Source organism: Micromesistius poutassou, assembly GCF_964030765.1.
Source record: "Micromesistius poutassou genome assembly, chromosome: 3".
Taxonomy (NCBI): Eukaryota; Metazoa; Chordata; class Actinopteri; order Gadiformes; family Gadidae; genus Micromesistius; species Micromesistius poutassou.
This window is the reverse complement of record NC_140273.1, coordinates 14,413,873-14,436,244: the sequence shown is the minus strand read 5'-3', so window position 1 is coordinate 14,436,244 and position 22,372 is coordinate 14,413,873. Positions and strand designations below refer to the sequence as shown.

At 44.8% G+C, this 22,372-nt stretch overlaps 4 protein-coding genes across 4 annotated transcripts; all 4 read right to left on the bottom strand.

Annotated features, from left to right (window-relative positions):
- Positions 1–965: 965 nt before the first annotated feature.
- msmo1 (methylsterol monooxygenase 1) lies at positions 966–7,119 on the bottom strand. Its single transcript, XM_084465784.1, has 6 exons — positions 7,071–7,119; positions 5,354–5,640; positions 4,790–4,938; positions 4,047–4,173; positions 3,524–3,678; positions 966–1,715 (listed from the first exon to the last, which is right to left on the bottom strand). Exons 2-6 carry the CDS (start codon positions 5,606–5,608, stop codon positions 1,523–1,525), a joined length of 879 nt encoding a protein of 292 aa, XP_084321910.1. The 5' UTR covers positions 5,609–5,640; positions 7,071–7,119; the 3' UTR covers positions 966–1,522.
- Positions 7,120–7,499: 380 nt separating this feature from the next.
- klhl2 (kelch-like family member 2) lies at positions 7,500–15,964 on the bottom strand. The gene is made up of 15 exons (XM_084465789.1): positions 15,578–15,964; positions 15,017–15,136; positions 14,800–14,910; positions 14,511–14,655; positions 13,553–13,715; positions 13,128–13,237; positions 12,665–12,781; positions 12,215–12,364; positions 11,976–12,093; positions 11,270–11,467; positions 10,806–10,907; positions 10,406–10,534; positions 10,078–10,218; positions 9,802–9,945; positions 7,500–9,266 (listed from the first exon to the last, which is right to left on the bottom strand). Exons 1-15 carry the CDS (start codon positions 15,643–15,645, stop codon positions 9,238–9,240), a joined length of 1,845 nt encoding a protein of 614 aa, XP_084321915.1. The 5' UTR covers positions 15,646–15,964; the 3' UTR covers positions 7,500–9,237.
- A 424-nt stretch (positions 15,965–16,388) lies between these two features.
- On the bottom strand, positions 16,389–17,822 carry med28 (mediator complex subunit 28; the record flags this gene model as incomplete). Its single annotated transcript, XM_084465788.1, has 4 exons — positions 16,389–16,781; positions 17,069–17,181; positions 17,307–17,373; positions 17,625–17,822. 4 exons carry the CDS (start codon positions 17,820–17,822, stop codon positions 16,578–16,580), a joined length of 582 nt encoding a protein of 193 aa, XP_084321914.1. The 3' UTR covers positions 16,389–16,577.
- Positions 17,823–17,884: 62 nt separating this feature from the next.
- Positions 17,885–22,320, bottom strand: lap3 (leucine aminopeptidase 3). The gene is made up of 13 exons (XM_084465780.1): positions 22,130–22,320; positions 21,852–21,967; positions 21,689–21,743; positions 21,496–21,601; positions 21,106–21,265; positions 20,849–21,013; positions 20,530–20,688; positions 20,307–20,431; positions 20,102–20,190; positions 19,384–19,486; positions 18,971–19,050; positions 18,559–18,668; positions 17,885–18,403 (listed from the first exon to the last, which is right to left on the bottom strand). The coding sequence occupies exons 1-13, from the start codon at positions 22,226–22,228 to the stop codon at positions 18,217–18,219; spliced, it is 1,554 nt and encodes a 517-aa protein (XP_084321906.1). The 5' UTR covers positions 22,229–22,320; the 3' UTR covers positions 17,885–18,216.
- Between the last annotated feature and the right edge of the window lie 52 nt (positions 22,321–22,372).

Genomic DNA, 22,372 nt, shown 5'->3' with positions numbered 1-22,372 from the left:
CTCTCTCTCTCTCTCTCTCTCTCTCTCTCTCTCTCTCTCTCTCTCTCTCTCTCTCTCTCTCTCTCTCTCTCTCTCTCTCTCTCTCTCTCTCTCTCTCTCTCTCTCTCTCTCTTCCGTGATGCCTTTGTCGTACCTGAGCGCACGCTCCTCCCGCCCTCTCTTCTACTTGGGATTCGTCGCGCGTCGGACGTTCGGGTTGGAGGAGAGCTGCTTCAGGGGCGCGGCCACGGCTCAGGCAGGATCAAGATGCTGCTCGTGCAAGGCGCAACGCGTTAACACGTTCGTTTCGTGTGTATGCAAGTACGCCGGGATTCCACATATGTATAGGCCAATATACATTCACATACAGTCTTACAAAATATGGGGAATATATATATATATATTCCAAATAGAAAATAGAAAAGGCCTTTTGTGTTCAGGCCTTTTATAAAGGCCTTAACACCTGTCACTATGTGACACTAAAAGCCTCCACTTTTCACACCGACCGTTGGTATTCATCGCCCACGCTTTTATGCTTGAAATATATGCCATGGTATAGCAGACAGCAGTGGACAGCTGTGTCATCCTACTAAACCAAACACTCATCCTGATTCATTGCAAAAGTCTCTGTGATTATGCAACACATGACAAATATTAACAAATAATCTAAAATGGTAGCCAGTTGCAAAAATATATATATAATTAGTAGCTAAATCAGAACCAAGGTCACTATAGATTTGATTTCTTTATTTTATTATCAATGGTAGTCAAGTGATATTTACAGCTCAGAAATCCAGTTCATCTAGGGCTAGAAGCAACGAAGTGCACAAGCCTGTGTTAGATGTTCTCAGAAGAGGGGTGAGGTTTTATTGAAGGATTCGACAGATCATACAAGAGCTAGGTAGCCCAAATATACACAGCATACATATTTATATTGTAGACCATTTCGATTTTTTCAAATGATACAGCAAACCAAACCAATAAAAAACAGTCAATGCTGGTTGTATTTTATTAAAGTGAGATAGGTGTAGCATCAATCTTTCGAGTGAGAAAAAGGCACAGAGACCCAGCTACATGTCGTAAAACAGCTAAGACACAGCCGGACTCAACAGAAGAACAGCACTTGATCTGCATTTGAACCTGCACTATGTATGCTTTCCCATGTAGCAGCATCTAGTGGCCTGAGCGGTCGCTCTCGCTGGCTCTCCTCTGAAAATGTTGCCTTTTCTGAATGACGTCAGAAAAGTCAAGTCATTTACTAAGGAAAGCAATGCAAATTAATTCTGCCAGCATGTCTTCCAGCCAGGTAACCCCAGAATGTTTTTTACATTACCTTATTAAAACCCCAAACCCGAACATAGAACGATTTAGAGAATCTTTTCCCTGGATGGATTGACTGGTGGATGGAAAGTTCTAGTTCAGGTTCAGTTGAATGGAGTAAAAAAGCTGCAGCAGAAAAGTTACAAAGTGCAGATTTAAACCAGCGCTGAATCGCGTCCCATCGGTGTCAACTCAGGGTCTCCTGAACCTGGGCTCAGGTGGTCTACTGGACCTTCTTGGCGTCGTCTTGTCGCAGCATGTGCTTGTTGTACTGGCTGTCGGTCTTCAGCAGCTTGTCCCACCAGGTGAAGGTGGAGGCGTAGTTCCCCACGAAGTTCATGTGGTGGAAGTCATGGAAGCGCGTGCCGGCGTAGAAGGGGATCAGGTGCAGCGGGTTCATCGGGACATCGTAACCGCTGAAAGAGAAAGACGTGGGTTGATCCTCTTGTAAACACACTTCTACCGGCATGGGAGTCCAATATGATGGCGGGGTATGCTTATTTCTCTTAAAGCTGCTTTTAAGATTGAAGAGCTATGATTTTTGTGTAATTTGTTAGAGCTGGCCGAGCCATCCGTCAGCTATACGTGAATGGATTGAGCTTTGAGAATATCATTTCCATAATTGTTTGGGGGAATCCATCCTGCCTGTCCTTTGGAAAATGCTTTGATCCAAAAATCCAGCGGGATTGCGGGCGGGCGCGATTGTTGATGGGGGGGGGGGGGGGGGTGGGGGGGTTGGATTTGACCGTCTGAGCCCATGCTATTAAGGTTTCAGAAGGAATGGCTAACAGTGCGGGAAAACATGTTGGAGAAATACTTTGGAAAAGACCATCTGTTTATTCAGTTTCCTCCCTTGCTCTCTTATAGGCTTCCAACTTAAACAATAAATGTCATATATATTAGGCTTGGGCAGCATTATAGTATACCAGGGTATTGAGAAATCCCAAAGGTACGATTCAATACCCTATAAATACAGACGCTAGTCTTTCTATTCAACTTTTTTCCTACAACTACAACATTTTGTATTATGTTGATATGTATTTTGGCCATGTTTTGAAGCAGGATATAGGCCTATAAATAAATAGTACAGGATAAAATTGTGGCCGTTTCATTGTTTTTGAGACTTTAATTCCTCAATGGTTATTGGGTGGCCGTGGTGTTTTTTTAAATTAGAAAGATATTTGATATCCAACCGATATTCACGCTCCGCATTACAGCGATCCGACACGGTTCACTAACACCAGGCACACAGAGTCCCGTGTGTCTAGCTGTGTAAACCTAGCCAGAAAATGGTCAGGCAGCAGCACTCCTCACTATAGAGCCATTCTATCCACCGTCCCCGGTGTATCCCGCTAACAGTAGAAAAATGACATTGACAAATGACGATCCGACTTTAAAAAGTTCTTGTATCACCAGCAGCTCGGTTTTCAATTATTATTATTTTTTACAGAAACACTGTCATATACCTTAAACCCTTGCCAAAGTAAAAAGGTGTCTGTGTCCTCTTCGGTAGTTAATTAAGGCCTTGTGAATGTATGCCTTAAGATCAACATATTCAAGAAGTAAAGTTACCGTTTTCAATTTAGTAGTTCTACCGCCATCTAGTGGCCAGTCCTGGGAGTAACCAACAGCTACCAAATACAGAAAATAGCAACAGTTCAGTACTGCTGTAGTTGTTCACTCGCCACTCTAATTCTCCACCTATTTATTAATGAATGGATCACAATAATGGAGTAGCGTAGTTGTCATGGCAGACTCTTCACTGCTAGGCCAGGCTGTACATGAATGATACCATCAGTACAGACCCAAAGGCCAGGCATAGGTTTCTCACACACCGCCCACTGTGTGTGTCAACTCCGCACAAACAGTCTGCATACTCTTGTGTTCAAACACAGGAGAATCGATCGCTAATAGTGCGATTTGAATGGACTCCAGGAAAGGTTCATCGTCCGTGGGTTGTAGAGGGAGGGGGGCTACCGTTTGTTTACACGGCCCTGTGTTTTGGCCACAAGTGTTTTGAATCTCTCTTCAGATTGCGATTTGGAAAACAGTTTGGAGATCACGATGCAATCTGAGACCATGTCTAAACCAGTGGGAGCAGCCGTACGAGACATGAAACCACCCCTACGTGCGAACAGGCGGCTGAGACGGTTGTGAGCGCGTTGGGCCTCGGTGGATCAGATTCGTTTTTGTTATCGCGGGTGTCGACACCGGTGTGACTCACCTGTGCACGTCGATGGTCTCCAGCAGGCGGCAGGCCACCCAGGCCCACAGCATGCTGACGTGGTTACAGAAGAGCATGATGCCGATGAAGAACCCGGAGCCCAGGATCAGGGTCTCAGCCGGGTGGGCGTACTCAGCCTGCATGCCGAACGGAGCCTGGGGGAGAGACAGGGTCACCACCATGCAGCACAACATTGAACTTGTGTTATAACCACTCTAGTCTTTGTTTAACTGTGTTTGGTGTTTGTTTGTAGAGCTGCACCTGCTCGTGCATCTTACTGTGTGCCTGGTCATCAATTAAAGACAATGTGAACTTTGGTACACAATGAACTGCTTTGCCCTTTCAAAGAAATAACAAGTATCCGAGGGAGGATGTGCAAATCTGTGAACTGTGCATATGGTTTGACACACAGTCTTGTCACGACTGTTATTCCTTGGTGTGTGTGTGTGTGTGTGTGTGTGCGCGCATGCGCGTGTGTTTATGCGTCTGTGTGTGTGTGTGTGTGTGTGTGTGTGTTACTCACTGTGAACTCGTGGTGGACCTTGTGGATGTGCTTGTAGATCTTGCGGTGGTGCAGCAGTCGGTGAAGGAAGTAGTGCCAAGTGTCCTCGACCACAGCGCAACCCAAACACTGGGCTAGCAGGACAGGCCTGGAGAGAGAGAGAGAGAGAGAGAGAGAGAGAGAGAGAGAGAGAGAGAGAGATAGAGAGAGAGAGAGAGAGAGAAGAGAGAGAGAGAGAGAGAGAGAGAGAGAGAGAGAGACAGAAAGAGAGAGAGAGACAGAGAGAGAGAGTTATGGTTATTAAAGCTCTTACTTCCCTCCAATAAAAACATATTAAATAAAAAGATAGACCTGTTGGAACAGATAACCACAGCCAATTGTTTATGGTAAAAAAAATACCCTATCACAAATGTCAGCTTTGTACTGGGTTCAGCCAATGAGCTACGACCAATAAATTATTTAAATGATTGCTACCTGAGCCCCACACAAAACCAGCCAACAAATTACTCACACAGCACCAGCAGGCTATTGTACAACCTTGTCTGAATAAATGTAAATCTACAATGGTAATGTTATTTAGTTGCTATCTCTCCTCACCATGAGATTACACTTTTGAGATTTCACTTTTTGGTCCTCACTTCATCCAATTATCAATCAAATTATAGTAACTATATACTAATACCCTGCTCTGCACAAGGGTTATATTCCTGCGTAGCATTTGTATGTGTCATGTGGGGTGTGTGTGTGTGTGTGTGGCCACTAACCAGCGGGGCATGGCATCCCAGTGGTATGGAATGTTGAAGAATTCCGTGAAGTAGTACGTTCCACAGATCAGGGGCAGCTGGATGCAGAAGTGGTTGAAGAGAAGCATCTTGAAGCATCGCCACTGTTTCTCCCAAGTCTCTGGCTTGTCCTGAAGAATACACACACACACACACACACACACACACACACACACACACAGGATGTTTAGCACACTGGGTTAGGACCATCAACACTTTATATGGTAGGTATTTCATATTGTGTAGATCGAAATATTGATTGTACATTGTTATTCTTTTCTAAATATTATGACTGTCCTGTACTGCTGTGACATCCACATTTCCCATCTGGGATGATTAGAACCCTATCTCATGATAGTCATGATATCATCATACTTATTGTAAGTCGCTTTAGATAAAAGCGTCTGCTAAACGCCCTAAATGTAAATGTAAATATGATATCTTCATTTGAACAGACTTGTAGACAACAATATGCAGCCTAAATGGGGGATGTGAAAATAAAAACAACATCTCAACACACACACATTCACACACAAACACACACACCTGCTGGATCTTGTATCGCTGCATGAAGGGGATGAACTGGAAGAGGAATCCGGGGAGGCAGAAGGAGAAGTAGATGAACTCGTGGACGAACAGGGATCCCCAGGTGGCGATCTGGAACTTGGTGTAGTTGTCCATCATGTAGGTCCAGGCGTGCTTCAGGGAGGGCTGGAAGGGGTTCTCCGGTAGCATGGCGTCCGCGTACTCCACCGCCATGTACGCAGAGCCCAGGATGTTCACTGTGCCGTTAACCTCCATGTTGGATCACTTGTATGTGGGGGGGGGTAGCCCTGCGGAGATGGGTGGTAACTCAGTGAGTGGTACTGCTCATGTATACACACGTGTCGTAAATACATAAACAAGCCATTATGTTTCAAGATGAGACAAATTTAATATTCTATCTTCTGTGGCCTTGTTAACACGAGAGCTTTGAATCTGTTTAAATCGCAATTAGAAAACCGTTTAGATGAGTTGAAAGTCTTGTCTGCATGTCTGTTGGGGTTTTTGATTGATTTTTAACCTGGTTATAGTTCACACAAATAACGCTTTCACAAATAACGCTTTTCACTGGCTTTAAGGAAATATATCCACCACATAGAAAATGTCACTACAAAAATGTCTCATAAAGGATAGCATGAATTGCCTCCTAACATATTAATGGAAATAAGCAATTGATCAATGTTCGTTTATAAAGCAGTTGATAATGTGGTTTGATGATGTCCTGATCTCATCCGTGTAAGACGGCAGTCTATGTATTTTGATCGTCATGCTGGGTTTTTGACTCACTTATGATTTTTCCATCTTAGATATCTTCTATGTTTGAGATATAAATGCAGCTATAGGCCCCTGACACGGTCCTGCAAACGACCCCAGATTATCAACTGCTTTATAAACCAACATTGGTATCATTTCCCCCCCCCCCCCCCCCCATGTTAGGAGGTAATCCCTGCAAACTTTATGAGACATTGTTTTTGTAGTGATATTTTCTACGTGATGGATATATTTCCTTGAATCTGATTGTTTTTTCTTCAATACCAGCCAACGTTACATCCATTATAAAGCTAATGTTCACTTTTAAATATAAATAACTCTCTGGACTCAACCTTGATTCTGCCGTTGTATTTCTGTATTTACACGGTCGTGGACAGTCTCAGGTCCTAACACATCATATAGATGCGTGTTGTTACTATTTTCCTTTTTAAAATCAGCAATTCATGTGACATAATGATGATCAAAGCTTTCCCCGTCGAATATAAATGTGGAAACTGGCTCTTTTTGGGGGTAGGCCTGCAATTACTCTAACGATAACTCCAACAGACAGTTCGTGTTTAATATAATGATCCTTGAACACCTGAATCATTTTCTTTCTACCCTTTTAGTTTTTCTATTGCTAAAATACATAAACTAATTGTTTTGTGCCTATTAATGCAATGAAGGAAATGGGTCCAAAGATATGACATTCGTGTAATCAACTGTTAAATGAAACTACATTGTTAATGGCGCATTTGGTTATAAGTGAAAAGGTGTGAAGATTGCAGTTTTCGATGGTAATGACAACAAAAGCACCGTTTGGTATTTGCGTCAGAACTAAATGGCGCATGCATGTCGGTGCTTTGCCGACCTGATGTTTGCATCTAATAATTCGAATCATTATAGCATGCATGTGGTTATCTAACAATTAACGAAGTTGTTATCGTTCATTATAGAAAATTGTTCTTACCTAGCGCCTCTCCTTCCGTCTACCTGATCTCGAGACGGCCGAACGAGTCAAGTACAGTAGCAGTCCAAGTTCTGATTGGCGGAGAAAACAGGAGACTGACGTCAAAGGGCAGAATGTGCCCTTTGCGCAACGTGATTGGCCAACGGAATGGACTGATGATAGTGAGAGGGAGAGTTTCTACAGCAACGACCAATCAAAGCGGCGAAAAGCTTTCATAACTTCGAAAAGGTTGTATAGAATACATGGCGTTAGGAATAAGGTGGTTGCATTGACTCATAGATGTAGGTGTCACACTTACGTAAGAAGAAAACTATATAATTATTTTCCAACAATAGTACACTAGCAATAACAGTAACGATTACGACTCCTTATGTTAAACGTTTTAATGTTTTTGCAAAATTTAAAGAGGCATACTTTGACAAGTTTAAATACAAGAAGCATATTTATTAATGATAATATAAAACATGTTGTGAAACATTTCAAAGATCATTAGCCTACATGACATTCCTCTGACAAGAGACAGCGATATTAATCAACATCGTAGCAACTTTAAATATTAGAGCAAAAAACTGAAAAAATCAAGTTGTTTGGTCACTTTCCAGAAAAGAGAGAGAGAGAGGGAGAGAAGACAATGTTGTGAGTAGTAGAGAAAGAGAATAATAAAGAACGACAGAAATAAAGAGCAACATTAAAGTTGGCACATTCATGTCGAGTCAGGGTGTGCAGTAGTTAATAGGCTTGCTATAACGGAGGGGATAGGGGATGGCGGGGGAGAACTTGGAGGGGGGGGGGGGGGGGGGGGGGGGTGAGAGGTTAAAGGTCAGGACCATGCATCAAGTTCAGCCCATAGTTAACTTGCTGTGATCAGTGGTCACAACCACAACAGAGAGTGCTGCCAAGTGACGTAAAACACTAATAAATACAACTGTTTCAAACGCTCGTCAACAGTTTCTCCCTCTGTCTTTTCTTCGGTCCCACCAACATCCTTGTCTGTGTTTTTTCATACAGATATCTCAATAAAAGCATTTTTATTTTCCCAAACATACCAACCCGCCCCCCCCACCCCAACCCCCACCCCCACCCCCACCCCGACCCTGACCCCCAAAGAAAGCATACAATGTCTCTTTTACAATCACTTTCCACAGGCTGTGCTGGAATCATGCAGACTGGTGTGCTCGTGACACCGGCTACCAACAAGTAAACATCCTCTAGATCCTTGGCAGGTGAACTCAACAAGTCCCCGTTCGGCACTTTGGCCCATAATAGCACACTGGGAGCGACGACAACATGGGACGCGAGGGGGGGTTTCGGGTAACTGAGGTGTAATAAAAACACATTCAGCCACTTTAGGGACAGCCACGTACGAGAACACTGTAAAAGGTCCGAGCTCAGAGGGCAGAGGTCGCGACCCCGTGCGCGACCAGGCGTCGCCACGCGCGAGACTTGCAGGTGCACGGCTGTGATGAGCGCGCACACACACACACGGTACATGCTCACATGCGCAAGCGAAGGCGCAAACAATCACGCACACACGCGCACGCACACGCACACACGCAAGCACACTCAAATGCACGCACGCACACACGCCCACCCAAACACATGCAAGCACGCACACATGCTTACACGTTTAGCAAACATTCAGTCACTATACAAAATTAACCATACATTTCTTGGCATAATAATAATAATAAAAAAAAATACGATTTCCATTCATAATGCTCCCCCTCACTGTTCTTTTCTCAAAAGGAAAATACCTAATAAGTGAACTTCCTGCTGGTTCAGCAACGATAAGATGAAAACAAAAAAAAGAGAAGACCCATAATGTTATAGTTACAACAGCTCTTCTTCAGTAGCAATCCAACGCCGTTGCGGTTGTAGTGGTTCTTAAAACTGGTTTGACTCTTACCCACGAGAGGATTAAAAACACGGTTTTAATATCTCCCAGCTGTTGAGCTCCTCCCCCTGTTTCTTAAGTGCAATAATCTTCGTCTTCATCATCATCATCATCCTCATCCTCATCAGCGTCATCATCATCCTCGTCATCTGCTCATTTTCTGGCGGGGCCCGTGGAGGCAGCCTCAGGTCCAAGCTCTGGCGTCGTAGACGGATCCAAGATGGGCGTTCAGCAGACGACTGCTCAAAATCAACAACATGGCCCCTGCGGCAGTCATAAGGGCTTGTCGATCACCGTCACTCCTGGAAAACAATAACATGAAGTTAGGGGATAAGCTTGTCCGCACTTCAGCCTGCGCCATGTACGTTTTTAGCGGCCTCTAGTGGCTAGAGTCGTAGTTACAGTTAGAGCCATATCAGTTTCTGAGGATTTTCCCATAGTGGACCAGAATAAAACGAGTTAGAGATTTAATAATTCAATTCTTTAGAAATTTTGAGTTCAGATGTTTTAAAAAGAATTATTAAATAAATGCCTGCAGTCAAGAAGTTATCTAGCGCAGGTTTAAAAGCATACAAAGCATTTTTATGCACAAAAGTTGGGAAAATGTTCCCTTTGAGCAAAATATAAAAAATAATTATATAATAATTCCATCCTATTGACCGGTGCACACTTTCCACAGCACACACACACACACACACACACACACACACACACACACACACACACACACACACACACACACACACACACACACACACACACACACACACACACAGCACAATCTCTACTGCATTAACAATGGCCGTGACAGCAGGCGGGATGTTTACACACACAAACCTGCATAGCTGCGTCCGGTGCTCATGCAGGCCGCCAGTAGAGTCCACTTGTCAGAGGCCGGGTTGTAGAACTCCACGGACGCAAGGTTACAGCTGCCGTCATCCCCACCCACCACGTACAGCAAGTTGTTCACCATGCACACGCCTGGACACACACACACACACACACACACACACACACACTTAGGATTTTCCTCCTAGACAAGGAAGGATGATCATTGGTTGTGGCGTTGTCGTTCCTTCTTCCCTCGCGGCTCGCCGTCACAACCGCTCTCACCTGCGTTGCGGCGACACATGTTCATGTCGGCCACTTGCCGCCAGCCATTGGTGGCCGGGTCGAACACCTCACAGCTCTTCCTCACCAGCGGGCCGTCGTGACCGCCCACAGCGTACAGCAGCCCCTTCAACACGCCCACGCCTGGAGGGTCAAAGGTCAACAGCATTTTCTTTATCTCGTGGAATTAAAAACACACCTTTTCGTTGCAGGTTCAAATCGGACCAGTGTGTTAGCTCTGTGTCTCAACCTATTCAACGATGTTCAAATCATTCACTTTGGTACTGTGATATTGACATGTAGATATACCGATATAAACACACACGCGTACCTGCCCCGCTCCGCCGGGTGCCCATCTCGGAGATGTAGCTCCATGCGTTGCTGTTTGGATTGTAGGCCTCTACTGTACTCAGACACTGTCTGGTGGCCCCGTCATACCCTCCCACCGCATACAGAATCCCTGCGGGAAACAATCAATATTCAACACGTTAACACATAGAAACCAAAGGAAAAGCGGATGGAACAAAAACAGATGACTTACATCCAAAGCAACTTTTCGCTAAGAAACAGGTAGGAGGTTAGGTAAGGGGTTACATTGTTGACAATGGGGTTTGAACCCAGAACCTAAACACTGTCTAGACAATCCCCCCCCCCGGAGTAAGAGACACAAAACAAACAGGGCGTTTCTTTGACCTAGTCATTTCTAATCTATAAGAAGGTAATGTAATCACCGTTGACGACGCCCACACCAACACTGCTCCTCCGGGTGCTCATGGGCAGAACGTGGAACCACTCGTCCGTTTTGGAGTTGTAAGCCTCCACGGTAGACAGCCCTGCGGACAACAGAGGCATGTCAGGCTCTCAGACACATGCACATTATAATAAATTTGGATTGTTAAGAGTCGAATGGTAACATATTACGTCACATTGACGATTAAGCTGCAAGGAGAAAGCAATAGCATTTGGTAAGCCAGTTCCGGGTAAGGCCGAGACAAAGAATTACAACACATAATAAACCAATAATCCTTCCATACTTTTTGCACTGAAAAGCAAAAGCGTGACTGTAACACGGGTTCAACCCTGACAGACCGTAGGTGTACACCAACACACAAACCGCGGACATGCAACTTTAAGTTTCCACGGTTACGGTCACAAAAGCCTCATCGTGGACAGCCACGGGCGCGGGGGGACCTACCGGTGCTGCCGTCAAAGCCCCCCACGGCGTAGAGCAGCCCGCTGAGCACGGCGGCGCCCAGCGTGGAGCGCCGGTCCTGCATGCTGCTCACGCAGGTCCAGCGGTCGGCGGCCGGGTCGTAGCAGTCCACCGTCCGCACGCGCAGAGAACCGTTGAAGCCCCCCACCGCGTACACGCAGCCGCCCACGTACACCACGCCTACGGGGGGGGGGGGGGGAGAGACAACGCGACGTTACGCACAAGAAGCGCAAGGCGCATCACCAAGGGTCAAACAACGATTTGTAGCGAGACGTGTATGTTCCTTTTTATGCGCGTGTACAAAGAACAAAGAATCTATAAGCAGCAGCTTGTGATGCCGGTGTCTAAACCAACAGGTGAATACAGAACAAACAAAGTGTCAAAAGTGAACGCAGCCCTTCAAAGTTAAAGGGGACATATTATGAACAGCTCATTTGTATGCAATGGGCTGCAGCTCGTTTGCATTAAAGCTACAGACACCAGAAACAGCACATTCTGAAGGCACATTTTTTCCCTAAAAGCCATTTCCAGCAAACAGCTTCAAAAACATGTTTTCTGGAACTCAATATACTATGTTTACTTGTTGGAAAAACATCATAACATGTCACCTTTAAAGTAACCCTGAAGCTTAAGCTCATTGGTTCATTGGTTCATTGGTTGTATCGTGTGGTGTCGTTGGGGGTCTCACCTGCTCTGCACCTCCTGGTCGGGAGTTCAGCCACCTGGTACCACCGCTGCTCCTCAAAGTCATAGCATTCAACACTCCGGATAGCCTTGGGAGCCTGGCCCCCCACCACCACCATCACCTAGCACCGATAGAAACATGTATACACCATGAACACAAAGAGAGATGAAGGCTATTGTCAATGATTTAACCGGGAAGAAAATAACCCTGCTGATCATTGCCTTGTTCTATTGCAGGCGTACCTTAGGGCAGCAGGCTGGGGTCCTCATTTGTGTCCGTGCGGTCTTCATCAGGGCCCTCTGGTCAGCCGGCAGCAGGTGGTACTTCATGGCCTCGATCAGATAGTCTTTACACGCACTGCTGTTCTTCACCAGAGACTCCTCCTCCACCCTCTAGCACAGCAAATAGCCATTCAAGTGAGCATTTTGATTCAAAACCATAGAAACATAAATACTGTTTGAGTTGTACTTACACAAAGTACAGAAAGATGGAAGACCATAACATAAGCTACATCAATATAAGCTACATCTATATTGCATTGATAGAACTACAACTCGCCAGCAAATGGCGTGTTTGGTTTTTGCAATGTAGGAAGAGCAGCAATAAGGTGTCAACTGTCAGAGTAGTGTCTTTACTACAACACCCCCAAAATTATTTAAAAAAAACAAATCAAACAACACCCACACACTGACCTGCACCAGATATTCTCTGGAGAGCAACGGCAGGCGCACGTGCTCCATGAGTTGAGCCAGGTGTTCCTGACGAACATCTTTATCATGATTGACCCAAGCAATAACCGCTTCAAAGACCTAAAACAACCACGCAAATAAAACACACTTTAAAGCAGTCACTGATTTGAGTTCCATTCACAAAACCCATTTCCTCATTTTTTTTCCCCTCTACCGTCGATATATTATTATTTACGGTAATTATTTTTGCATCTAAATTTCCACGATTATTTTTGCATGTGCTTATTATTTATTTTGCTTACGAAGAAAAGCTTGTCATTCTATTTTTTATTTTCCTGTAACCTCCTGCTAGGGCACCCGATTATCGGGTCAGGGATCAATCAAGGGCCACCTTATTTAATTCATGTATTCATACAATTCATGTGAGATCTTGTATGGGCTTGTATGCGCTGGGTGTCCGTCCTACCTTCTCCTCGGTAGGAATGGTGAGCTTGTCGCTGGCGATGAGGCTGGACACCTGTTCCATCCACAGGTTCAGGAACTCCTCACTGCCCACCACCTCGGGGAAGTGTTGCTCTGTCCACAGAAACAAAGACTGTATAAACACTGTCATCTCCTACGTCACTCTACCTCATCTCTCTCCCTCTCGCCACCCTGTGACCCTGTTTATTTATTCTTCTGTTTAAGTATTACCATTGAGTCCTTTTCTTTTAGCAGACGCTTTTGTCCAAAACCATTTTTACCTTACAGGTGACCAGGTAGGAGGGGTTTACCTACATGCTCTGGGTTCAAACCCAAAACCTTTCAACTTGGGAGTCCAAAAACCCTCACCAACGACCCTACCCTACCCTGTCCAATGTGTGCTAGTCTCTGCACGACGCCCACACTCACCTGCGTAACTGTTGGCCTGCGTGAGGAGCTGGCAGCAGGCGTGCAGGTCGGCGAAGGCCCGGATCCCCAGACAGTTGGAGGGGTGGAGCTGGGAGCTCAGGAAGTCACAGCAGGCCTTCTTCACCTCGCTCAGCTGCAGCAGACCCGCGGCAGGAAGCAAGGCCTGGGGTCGCATCCGTACATTCAGATACAGACAGACAGACCGACCGACCAATTGACAGATAGAGACAGAGACGGACACACAACAGACACACGTCATTAAAGAAACGCCTTGAGGTTTCATGTGTGAAGCCAAACGTTTGAGTTTGGTGGCAGTCTGGGAGTAAAACTGGAGAACCAAGGTTGTGGGTGAGTGAAACAAGAGGGTCGTCTGAAACAAAGTGGTCCATTGTTGACCGCTGATAAGATGAGGATGTACTTAATCAATCCCAGACGGGATTATTTGGGCAACAGCCAAATGCATGGGACAAACAATGCGTTCTTGATGAGGTGTCAAAACTCTGGAGACTTGTTTGAAGCTAGGGTAATCCTAACCCTGTGCTTTCATGCTTCGTCTGTCATTCGAATACAATACAACAATACAATACAATGCATGTGTAATTACGTTTCTTTTCCAAATGTTACGTTTTTTTTCCTTTACGGTTTTTATGCATTTAAAAACATGTATAGTGGAATGTGACAGGAGATATTACTTGTGAATGTATTCCAAAATGGGGCCAACTTGTGCTCAGGTGTATCCACTGTGTAGCCGAAGCTGGCATTTGCCTGTGTGCACATGTCAGTGATGCAAACAGGTGTAGCAAGCTAGTTTTATCCCTGGCACATTTGAATAAATATTTTTTAATTGTTCGTTCAGACTGACGCAACACTGATAATTCCCCATTCACACCCCGGTGAGTTACGCTTGGGACTGAAAGGTAGGCCTTACGCCGTCATTGCGGACGTTGCATGTGCGCACCTGTACATTCTCCTCCGTGACCTGTATCTCCGCTGTGTAGATGTAGTCGATGAGCAGGCCAAGTGTCCAGCCCCCCATCTCTTTTATCCGCACCCGCTTCGCCCTGCTCTCTGCCATTTCCCCTGCATACACACACGTCAAGAGGCTGTGCTTTGGTATAATCCGTGGGAATTTATACAGGAATCATAAACAGGGGAATCACAGATCACAGGCAGCAGCTGTGATTCCGACAACATGAATCACAGGTGTAAAGGGCAAAATAAAGGCTAACATTCAGGTCTTGGTTGACATACCTGTGAACATAGCATGGAAGTAGGGGCTCCCGGCAGCCAGGACCACCCTGTGGGCAGTGATCTCTACGTCCTCCGCTACTATGGTCACATCGCACAGTAGGCTCTGACTAGCGTCGGGAAGAAAGGCAAAAAAAGTGTTCAAAGTGCAAAAAAAGAGTTTTGCAATCGTTGGTTAGAAACAATGGTTGTTTGGGGTATTAAACAATGTGTTACCTGCGTAGCTCATTCATAACTTTGAAGGCCTTTCGCATGTGCCTGGGGTTGAGAGTGACAGGACCTTGCTTCTCTATGCCATCCTCTTTGTCCAAAGGATGTGGACAAAGTCTACTACACCTAACAGGGACAGCGTATACAAAGAAAAATCACAAAACAATCCACCACAAAGCATTCTCTGGCCCCGCTCTGGCACACAAACACAAACTAAATAACTCGTTAAATAAATCCCTGAGCTCTGCTACGAAATTATGTCATGCCCATGTACAGTATTCACCTCTACATAAGTGACTACCACACTTTCCGTTCACCTACAAATTATATTCAGGCCGGTTGGGCAACACAATTGCGGAAATGAATACACACACATAAAAACAATCGTATGTAGCCTACATAAGATACACAGACCACAACGATCTACAACACAAACTACTAGGCATTTGGCGTGTCCAGGGCACTTAATGGTCATGCTCATGAACAATTGTACAGCCCAGCTGCTCTATCAATGCGGCATCGTCACTCAGCCAGCGACTATGAAACGTCAACACTCTTGTGACTTACAGAGGATGAATGTCCATGATCTCGCTGCTCTTCAGAGGCTGTAAACTTGGGGCACTGGCATGCACCATTCCATATCCACAATGTTGACGTTATTAAGGATGCGTGTACCAAATCCCGACCTCGATTGATTTAGTTGTTGAGTCGGGCTTCAGCCCATAACAGCTGCCTCCCGATGGTGTGTCACACGAGTTCGCTGGCTTGCGGTGATACTCAGTCACACATTGTAGCTAAACTCGGGTGTTGCCTGTTTTTTTTCTGTCTGTCGAAAGGCGCAGATTGTCACATATGTCGTAGCCAAGCGGTGGGATTGTAATCCTTCAGATGCGAATTTGGCCACGGGGAAATAAAGCGGCGGATGGCGTTCCCTTTTATTTTCCTTTTACTGATCATTAAACCCTACGAACAAGGACTACTCGGCAAAGACGTTCCTCTGAGTGGCCGATCTGGGGGAGAGGAAAAGACTGTCTCCCTCTAGCTGTGGAAGACTGGCTGGGCGCTGGGTCGATACACACTGCAGCGCCCGGGAACCATTCATATTACGCACGCCGACGGATGTTTATTACAGTATGATTTCAATGTAAATTGTGGGAAGTTATGAAACTTCAGCTCATGAAAAACAAAGCTATCAAGTTTAATCTATAACCCCAGCTGGAGTATATAATCCATTCTGTATTAACCACTACCACGCAACTAAACTGATTGTTCAAACTGTGATTCATCCAATAGCATTTATTTGGAGATCAAGACTTATCTGAAATGGTTGATTATGTAAATGAATGTTGAGCGAAGAAAGGAATACGTCAGCTTAACATAAAAAATACATTTTATTTTCATGTCACTGTCAAGAAATGGTCACATACAATATTTACAAATAAAAAAATACTTAACAATTTTGGAAAACTTATTGGAAGATGTCAATCCCACACATTCTCTAATTCCATTATAGTTTTACGCAATGGTGACTGCAAAATATGTATATTCAACTACGTCTGTGTTAGTGTCAGTTTGGTTTGAGCGGGGCTGGAGGGAGGCTGGCAGAGGCCTGCTCCAGGAACGCCAGTGGCCCAGGAGGAGGAAGGTCTGTGGGCTTGCGATGTTGGACACTCACATCCTCTAGCACCTGCTGCCAGTGGTGGAGCTTGGACTGGTGCTTCTGGACCAGCGACTCCTTCCTCTGGAGCTCATTACGGAGCTCAGAGACGTCCTACCGGAGAAGAAGTGGACGATGGTGGTGGAATGATGCATAGAATACACAGGAAAAAATAGAAGGATTAAATGTGAACACAGCTCCATTTGGCACTACATTACAAAATAAGAATCAAGTTGAACTAACTTAAAACTAAACAATCTTGTCATTTTTTTGACATAATGTATTCTATATGCAGCTCTCCACTAAAAGTGAGGTTCAATGTCTTGATGTTCATGTTGGTGTCTACCATTTAGTAAGCAGACCTCGGTGGATCCAACTATGGAAGTGGTTATGGATGTTACCTCTTTGACAACTTGTTCTGGCTTCTGTACAGACAGCTGAAGCCTTTTTTGTAAGAAAAAACATTCTGTCTGTCTCGCCACGTCCAGGAACTTCTGGATGCACTGGTCCACCCCTTTCACAAACAGACAGACGGACACGTTGGTAAATACTACGATTACATCCAGCAAGTTACATTTGTACGAATATACCCATGGAGAGCTCGTGTTAACCCACTGAAAGTAACAATCGTTTTCTTACCAGTTCTGATTTCCTCTTGGTCTGTTCCGTTGACGTAGTCTTGGCTTACCAAGGATGCAAAACAAGCCTGTTAAGTAAGAAAGAGTGTGAGGATAAAGTTTAATATCAATGACACTATGGGCCGAGCATCTGGCAATTCTCCGACCCTTCTTTCAATGTAGACAATAGTTTATGTCATAGCTAGAAAGTCATTATACACGCAATGACCGGTACATGTGTGTCAGTAAATATTTTCTTTACACCGAAATTAAATTGCATAACGTTAAACAAAGGAAGGGATTAGCTGGTAGCAACATTAGCATGATGGTCACGTCCTACCTCGAAGGAAGCCTCCAAATCGTCCACCAAAGTGTTGTTTCCCTGGGCTCTGTTAGCAGAACCACCAGGCAGTAAACCGGGCTGACCCGGTCCACCAGGAACCCCGACGGGATGAGTCCCAGGCGGCTGTTGGCCAGGAAACATTCCCCCCATGGACGAAGCCATCTTGGTCCGATTCTGAATTTCCGGTTTGCACATGCGCAGACGCTCCCCACTATTTTCACTGACAGGTGACTGACGAATGACCCACAACCAAGAAATACACGTATATTATTTATTGAAATATATTGATACAATGTTGTGATACTACAGGAAGATTATTACAATGTTACAACGTGATCCAATTGCACCGTAGGATCCACCTTTCCATAATTTCTAAATCGTTAGAAATCAATTGTATGCCAAGTATGGAATACCTGAAATAATCAATGAAGATGGAAGATTGACTACAAAGTTGAAGAAAATATCTGGATCCGATTTTATTCTAAAAACCAAAACAAAGCTTCTCTTGTTTTCTGTCATCTTCTGTACTAATGGCACATAGATCCTAATGTCTATCCTCATGTTTCATCAGAACTTCCGGTGTCTCTCTTCACACTCCCTGTGCCAGTCTTGCAGCAAACTCCACCAGTGTGCGCGTTGGCCGCCCAGACATGCCCTTCCTCAGGTAGGGAACCTCGCTCTTGTTCCCCATCACCCCGGCGATGTCCAGATGTGCCCAGTGGGGGGCCGTGACAAACTCCCTCAGGAAGGCAGCTGCCGTGCACGCACCGCCAGAACTGGGAGAGACAAACACACACACACATACACTTGGTACTACAACAACAACAACAACAACAACAGTAGACAGTGGAAAGTCCTGTCTAGGCCATTGTATTCATCATGCAGTAGGAGCCATGAGGTCATGTTGAACCGACCATCAGCAGATACGTACCGGCTGCCGCCGATGTTGTTGAGGTCGGCAAGCTGGCAGTCAGTCACCTGTCGCGTGTAGTGTTGGAACAGGGGCATCCGCCACACTCGGTCCCCTGTCACCACGCTGGACTACACACGCGCGCACATGCACACAGACACAAACACACACACGTCAGTCACCATACCATCACAGACAGCAGAATGGAGCCTGGGTAATGTTTGTGTTTGCGTAGACCTAAATCCATTAAATATTGTCTTTGAGTTGTGTGTATGTATATGAGTGTATGTGTATGACATGCAGGGTGATAATTACACTGTACTACAATATGTTCTACTTGGATGAGCTTCAAAAGTAGATCCTTTATCTGGTCCATGTATCAGGTCACCATGATGATGTTAAACCCTTCGCTGTAGGGCAGCAGCAGTATTACCTTGTGTAGCTGCTCCCACAGCCAATCAGAGTTAGTGAAGACGCCAGTCGCTGCTGAGCCCAGCGCTACGTCCATAGCCCCTGTGAGAGAGATTCCGTCAGTGCTTCATTTGCTCTGAATAGCACCTTTATCTTAGCATTAGACCTCATTCACCATCATTACCCTCATATTGTGGCCATGTTGTACCAGCGTTAATTATTCTCCGATAGTTTTTGTAGATATTCTACAATAACAAAGCATTTGAAAGCATTTTTGTGTCTTTTTTAAATCCCTCATTCACTGTTACCTTACTATTCCATCAGTACCTTATTAATAGTAATTATTTTTTTCTCTGCCCTTCACACATTTTTCAACACATCAAAAGCTTTTGAAGGCATTCCGTTCTTTATGAAACCCCTTCAGCAGTTCTTTACCTGTTAGGGTAGCTGCGTTGACAATGGCTTTGGGGCTGAACGTGTGTGCATAACAGAGAGCATCAGCCAGGACCAACCTGCCCTCTGCGTCTGTATTGTCAACCTGGCAGTGGAAGAAGATGAACCACATTCAAACAAATACAGGGACACACACACACACACACACACACACACACACACACACACACACACACACACACACACACACACACACACACACACACACACACACACACACACACACACACACACACACACACACACACACACGACTTGGTGTAGCTGTTTTTTGTTTGTTTTTCATTGGCTCAGAGCTCTACATCCTGTCACAACCCTTACTCAGGGACAAAGACAGGAAAAGGCGTTTTGTGTTTTCGTTCATTTACTGCAAGTTCAAGCTGTGTTCGGAGTGTTTGAGAAATAGTGTTTCCAGACTTCCAGACAGACAGATTTCCCCCCCCTCTCCCCCCATGCTATGGTGCCCCTTTTTTAATCGAGAATTGCCTGGATCACTTGCCACTCACTGACACAGTTCAAAGCTGAACATAACTACAAAACGTGAATGTAGCGGTTCCTTCAAAGGATCTCGTTAAACACGGCTCAGTGTAAAGACACTTATTGCCCCCACTTTGGCCCCGTAAGCAAGCAGGAAGAGTGATTCTGGAAGAGTGATTCAATCCGAAACTGTCCACCGTTTGACCTTCAACAGGCCACCCACCTGGATGGTCTTTCCATTCTTGGCCGTGACAACGTCTCCCGGTTTACTGGCCTTTCCACTGGGCATGTTCTCGCACAGGGGAGCCAGGCCTAAAACAAATAAACACAGAAAAAATAGAGAAAATACATTATAGAGTAGAAGAAACGAAAGATAGAGCTAATTGAAACATCAACAGGTTCATCCACGTTTGATTCAACAGGTTCACCTATGATGTTGATTGGAAGTTTGAGGGCTACTGCCGTGACCAGAGCTGCACACACAGTGGCCGCTCCGCCCATGTCGGCCCTCATGGCATCCATCCCAGAAGACGGCTTGAGGGAAATACCTCCACTATGGACAGATGACAAAGTCAGGGATAAGAATATATATTCACATCATAGATGACGACAATTCATTTTAACTGTATTTTTTGCCCTAAAGCTGTTTACCTGTCAAAGGTAATTCCTTTGCCGACCAAAAGCAGGGGGGCTTGAGTTTTATCGGGGCTCCCATTGTAATGAATTTCCAGGAAGACAGGGGGCTCCTCAGAGCCTTTAGACACGCTGAGGAACGCCCCCATCTTCTGCTCCTCTATCCAACCCTGAGACCTGGAGAACAAATTAGGATTGATAGATTTTCCTTTAATATGACACTACACCCACCAAAAGTGCAATTAAGACTTATTGCAACCATGATGTAACTCAATGAAACCATGATGTAACATGGTGATGATAAATGCACATACGTAAATAGGACATTTGCACATACCGCTTGTGAACAGTAACTCGTTCACTGTATGGTGCGAGTTTCTCTTCAATTGTGTTGGCGAAGAAGGTGGGCGTGATGAGATTGGCTGGACCCTCCATAAGGAGGCGGGCTAGATTCTGGCCTTCACCATACAGAATCCCCTTCTCCCAACCTGCCTTATCATCACTAGCAAAAACACACAGATACAATGTCATAAAATAAGTTTTCCAAAAATTGTATCTTGACTTCTGGCCAAAAATAGCAGCTGATTAGCATACCTTCCATGTAGCTGTGTGGTGACCTTAGTCTTCTTCTTGGTCTTCAGTAGGTCGTATTGAAACAGACCGAGCACGGCACCTTCTGCTGCTGCCTGGGCATCTCCACACGCATCTACCTCCACGTGGCTCATCTCCAGGTCCTGAAGCAGTCTGCAGCCGGCTGACCCAGACAGACACACACCATTCAAGTAAAAACTTTTTTATTGATGTTTGCAATTAGCAGTAGAATACAAGGTAGTCCTTGTGGCCAATGAAAGTCTTGAGACATACCTCATAAGTCAACGATGTACATGAATTAAGATATGCAACACATCAGAATAAATGTTAATTTTGAATTCTAAAATCATTATTCTTATTATAAATCCAAAGAGTCAAGGTTATTGTGTTTACCTGATAATGCTGCTCTGATGTTTTCCTTGCCGGTGTCCCAGTTCTCCGACCCACACACACCTGCATTATTTTTACCCAGACCAACTACTGCCACACATGGGAAGTCCTGAAGACAAAAATATGTTCATTATAAAACCTAGATTAGCTGTGGTATAAAAAATGTTCTTCAGTGTCACAGTTTTTAGCTTCATACCTCATGGAGTCCATAAAATATTCTGTTTTTGCCTTTTTTCAGTGCTGGACCAGAGCTGTTGATGACAAAATCAGGAATGACGTTGTCATAAATATCCTTAAATAGGTCAGTCAAGTACAGTAGAGATACACATTTTAGTTCTACCAGAAGTAAGCTTACTTACATTTTTAGCAATTCTGAGAGCTTGCCAGACAAAGCATCGTCCAGGGATCTAGCTGCAGTTGTCAGATCAAAACTGTTACTCTCTCCCTCTTTCTCGTACACTCCCAATACCAGGCCCTGGTAAATACACATAACATAGAGGTGTTACAACACAGCTGAAAAACACAAGTCTGGCACATTCTTTTACACGCTTGCCTGATTTAAGGATGATCACATCTGCAATAAAGTATGCTGATGTCTGAACTGACTTCATGCTTTTAAGAGTTTTCTATTACTTACTTTTCTGTTATTCCAGTTGTTCTGTGATGCAGAAAAGAATCGACATTGGTTTGTTCTCGCTGCTGTCAGCAAAGCTCTTTTTAACGTAAACATTGTCATCTGTTATACATATGTGCGCAAGGGATTTAATTGTAATACAGACACAGGTCGTTTACATGTGATATGTCTGGTTTAGGGGTTACCCATTGATTGCCTCAGTCTGTCGCGTTTCATACGTCAACAAAAAGGGACCAAACCAAATTA

Bases quoted from the DNA above. Each gene is read 5' to 3' on its own strand.
- msmo1 (XM_084465784.1), bottom strand. From the start codon at position 5,608: ATGGAGGTTAACGGCACAGTGAACATCCTGGGCTCTGCGTACATGGCG. The intron at 4,939-5,353 runs GTGTGTGTGTTT...TGTATTCTTCAG, and splicing joins AGCGATACAAGATCCAGCAG to GACAAGCCAGAGACTTGGGA. The intron at 4,174-4,789 runs GTTAGTGGCCAC...CTCTCTCTCCAG, and splicing joins TGGGATGCCATGCCCCGCTG to GCCTGTCCTGCTAGCCCAGT.
- klhl2 (XM_084465789.1), bottom strand. From the start codon at position 15,645: ATGGTGCATGCCAGTGCCCCAAGTTTACAGCCTCTGAAGAGCAGCGAG. The intron at 10,535-10,805 runs GTGATTACATTA...TGTTTCCCGCAG, and splicing joins TGGTGTGGGCGTCGTCAACG to GGATTCTGTATGCGGTGGGA. The intron at 9,946-10,077 runs GTGAGAGCGGTT...GTGTGTGTCCAG, and splicing joins CATGTGTCGCCGCAACGCAG to GCGTGTGCATGGTGAACAAC.
- lap3 (XM_084465780.1), bottom strand. From the start codon at position 22,228: ATGACAATGTTTACGTTAAAAAGAGCTTTGCTGACAGCAGCGAGAACA. The intron at 21,014-21,105 runs GTATGCTAATCA...TGTTTTTGCTAG, and splicing joins ACCACACAGCTACATGGAAG to TGATGATAAGGCAGGTTGGG. The intron at 20,191-20,306 runs GTGAACCTGTTG...TATTTGTTTTAG, and splicing joins ACTTCCAATCAACATCATAG to GCCTGGCTCCCCTGTGCGAG.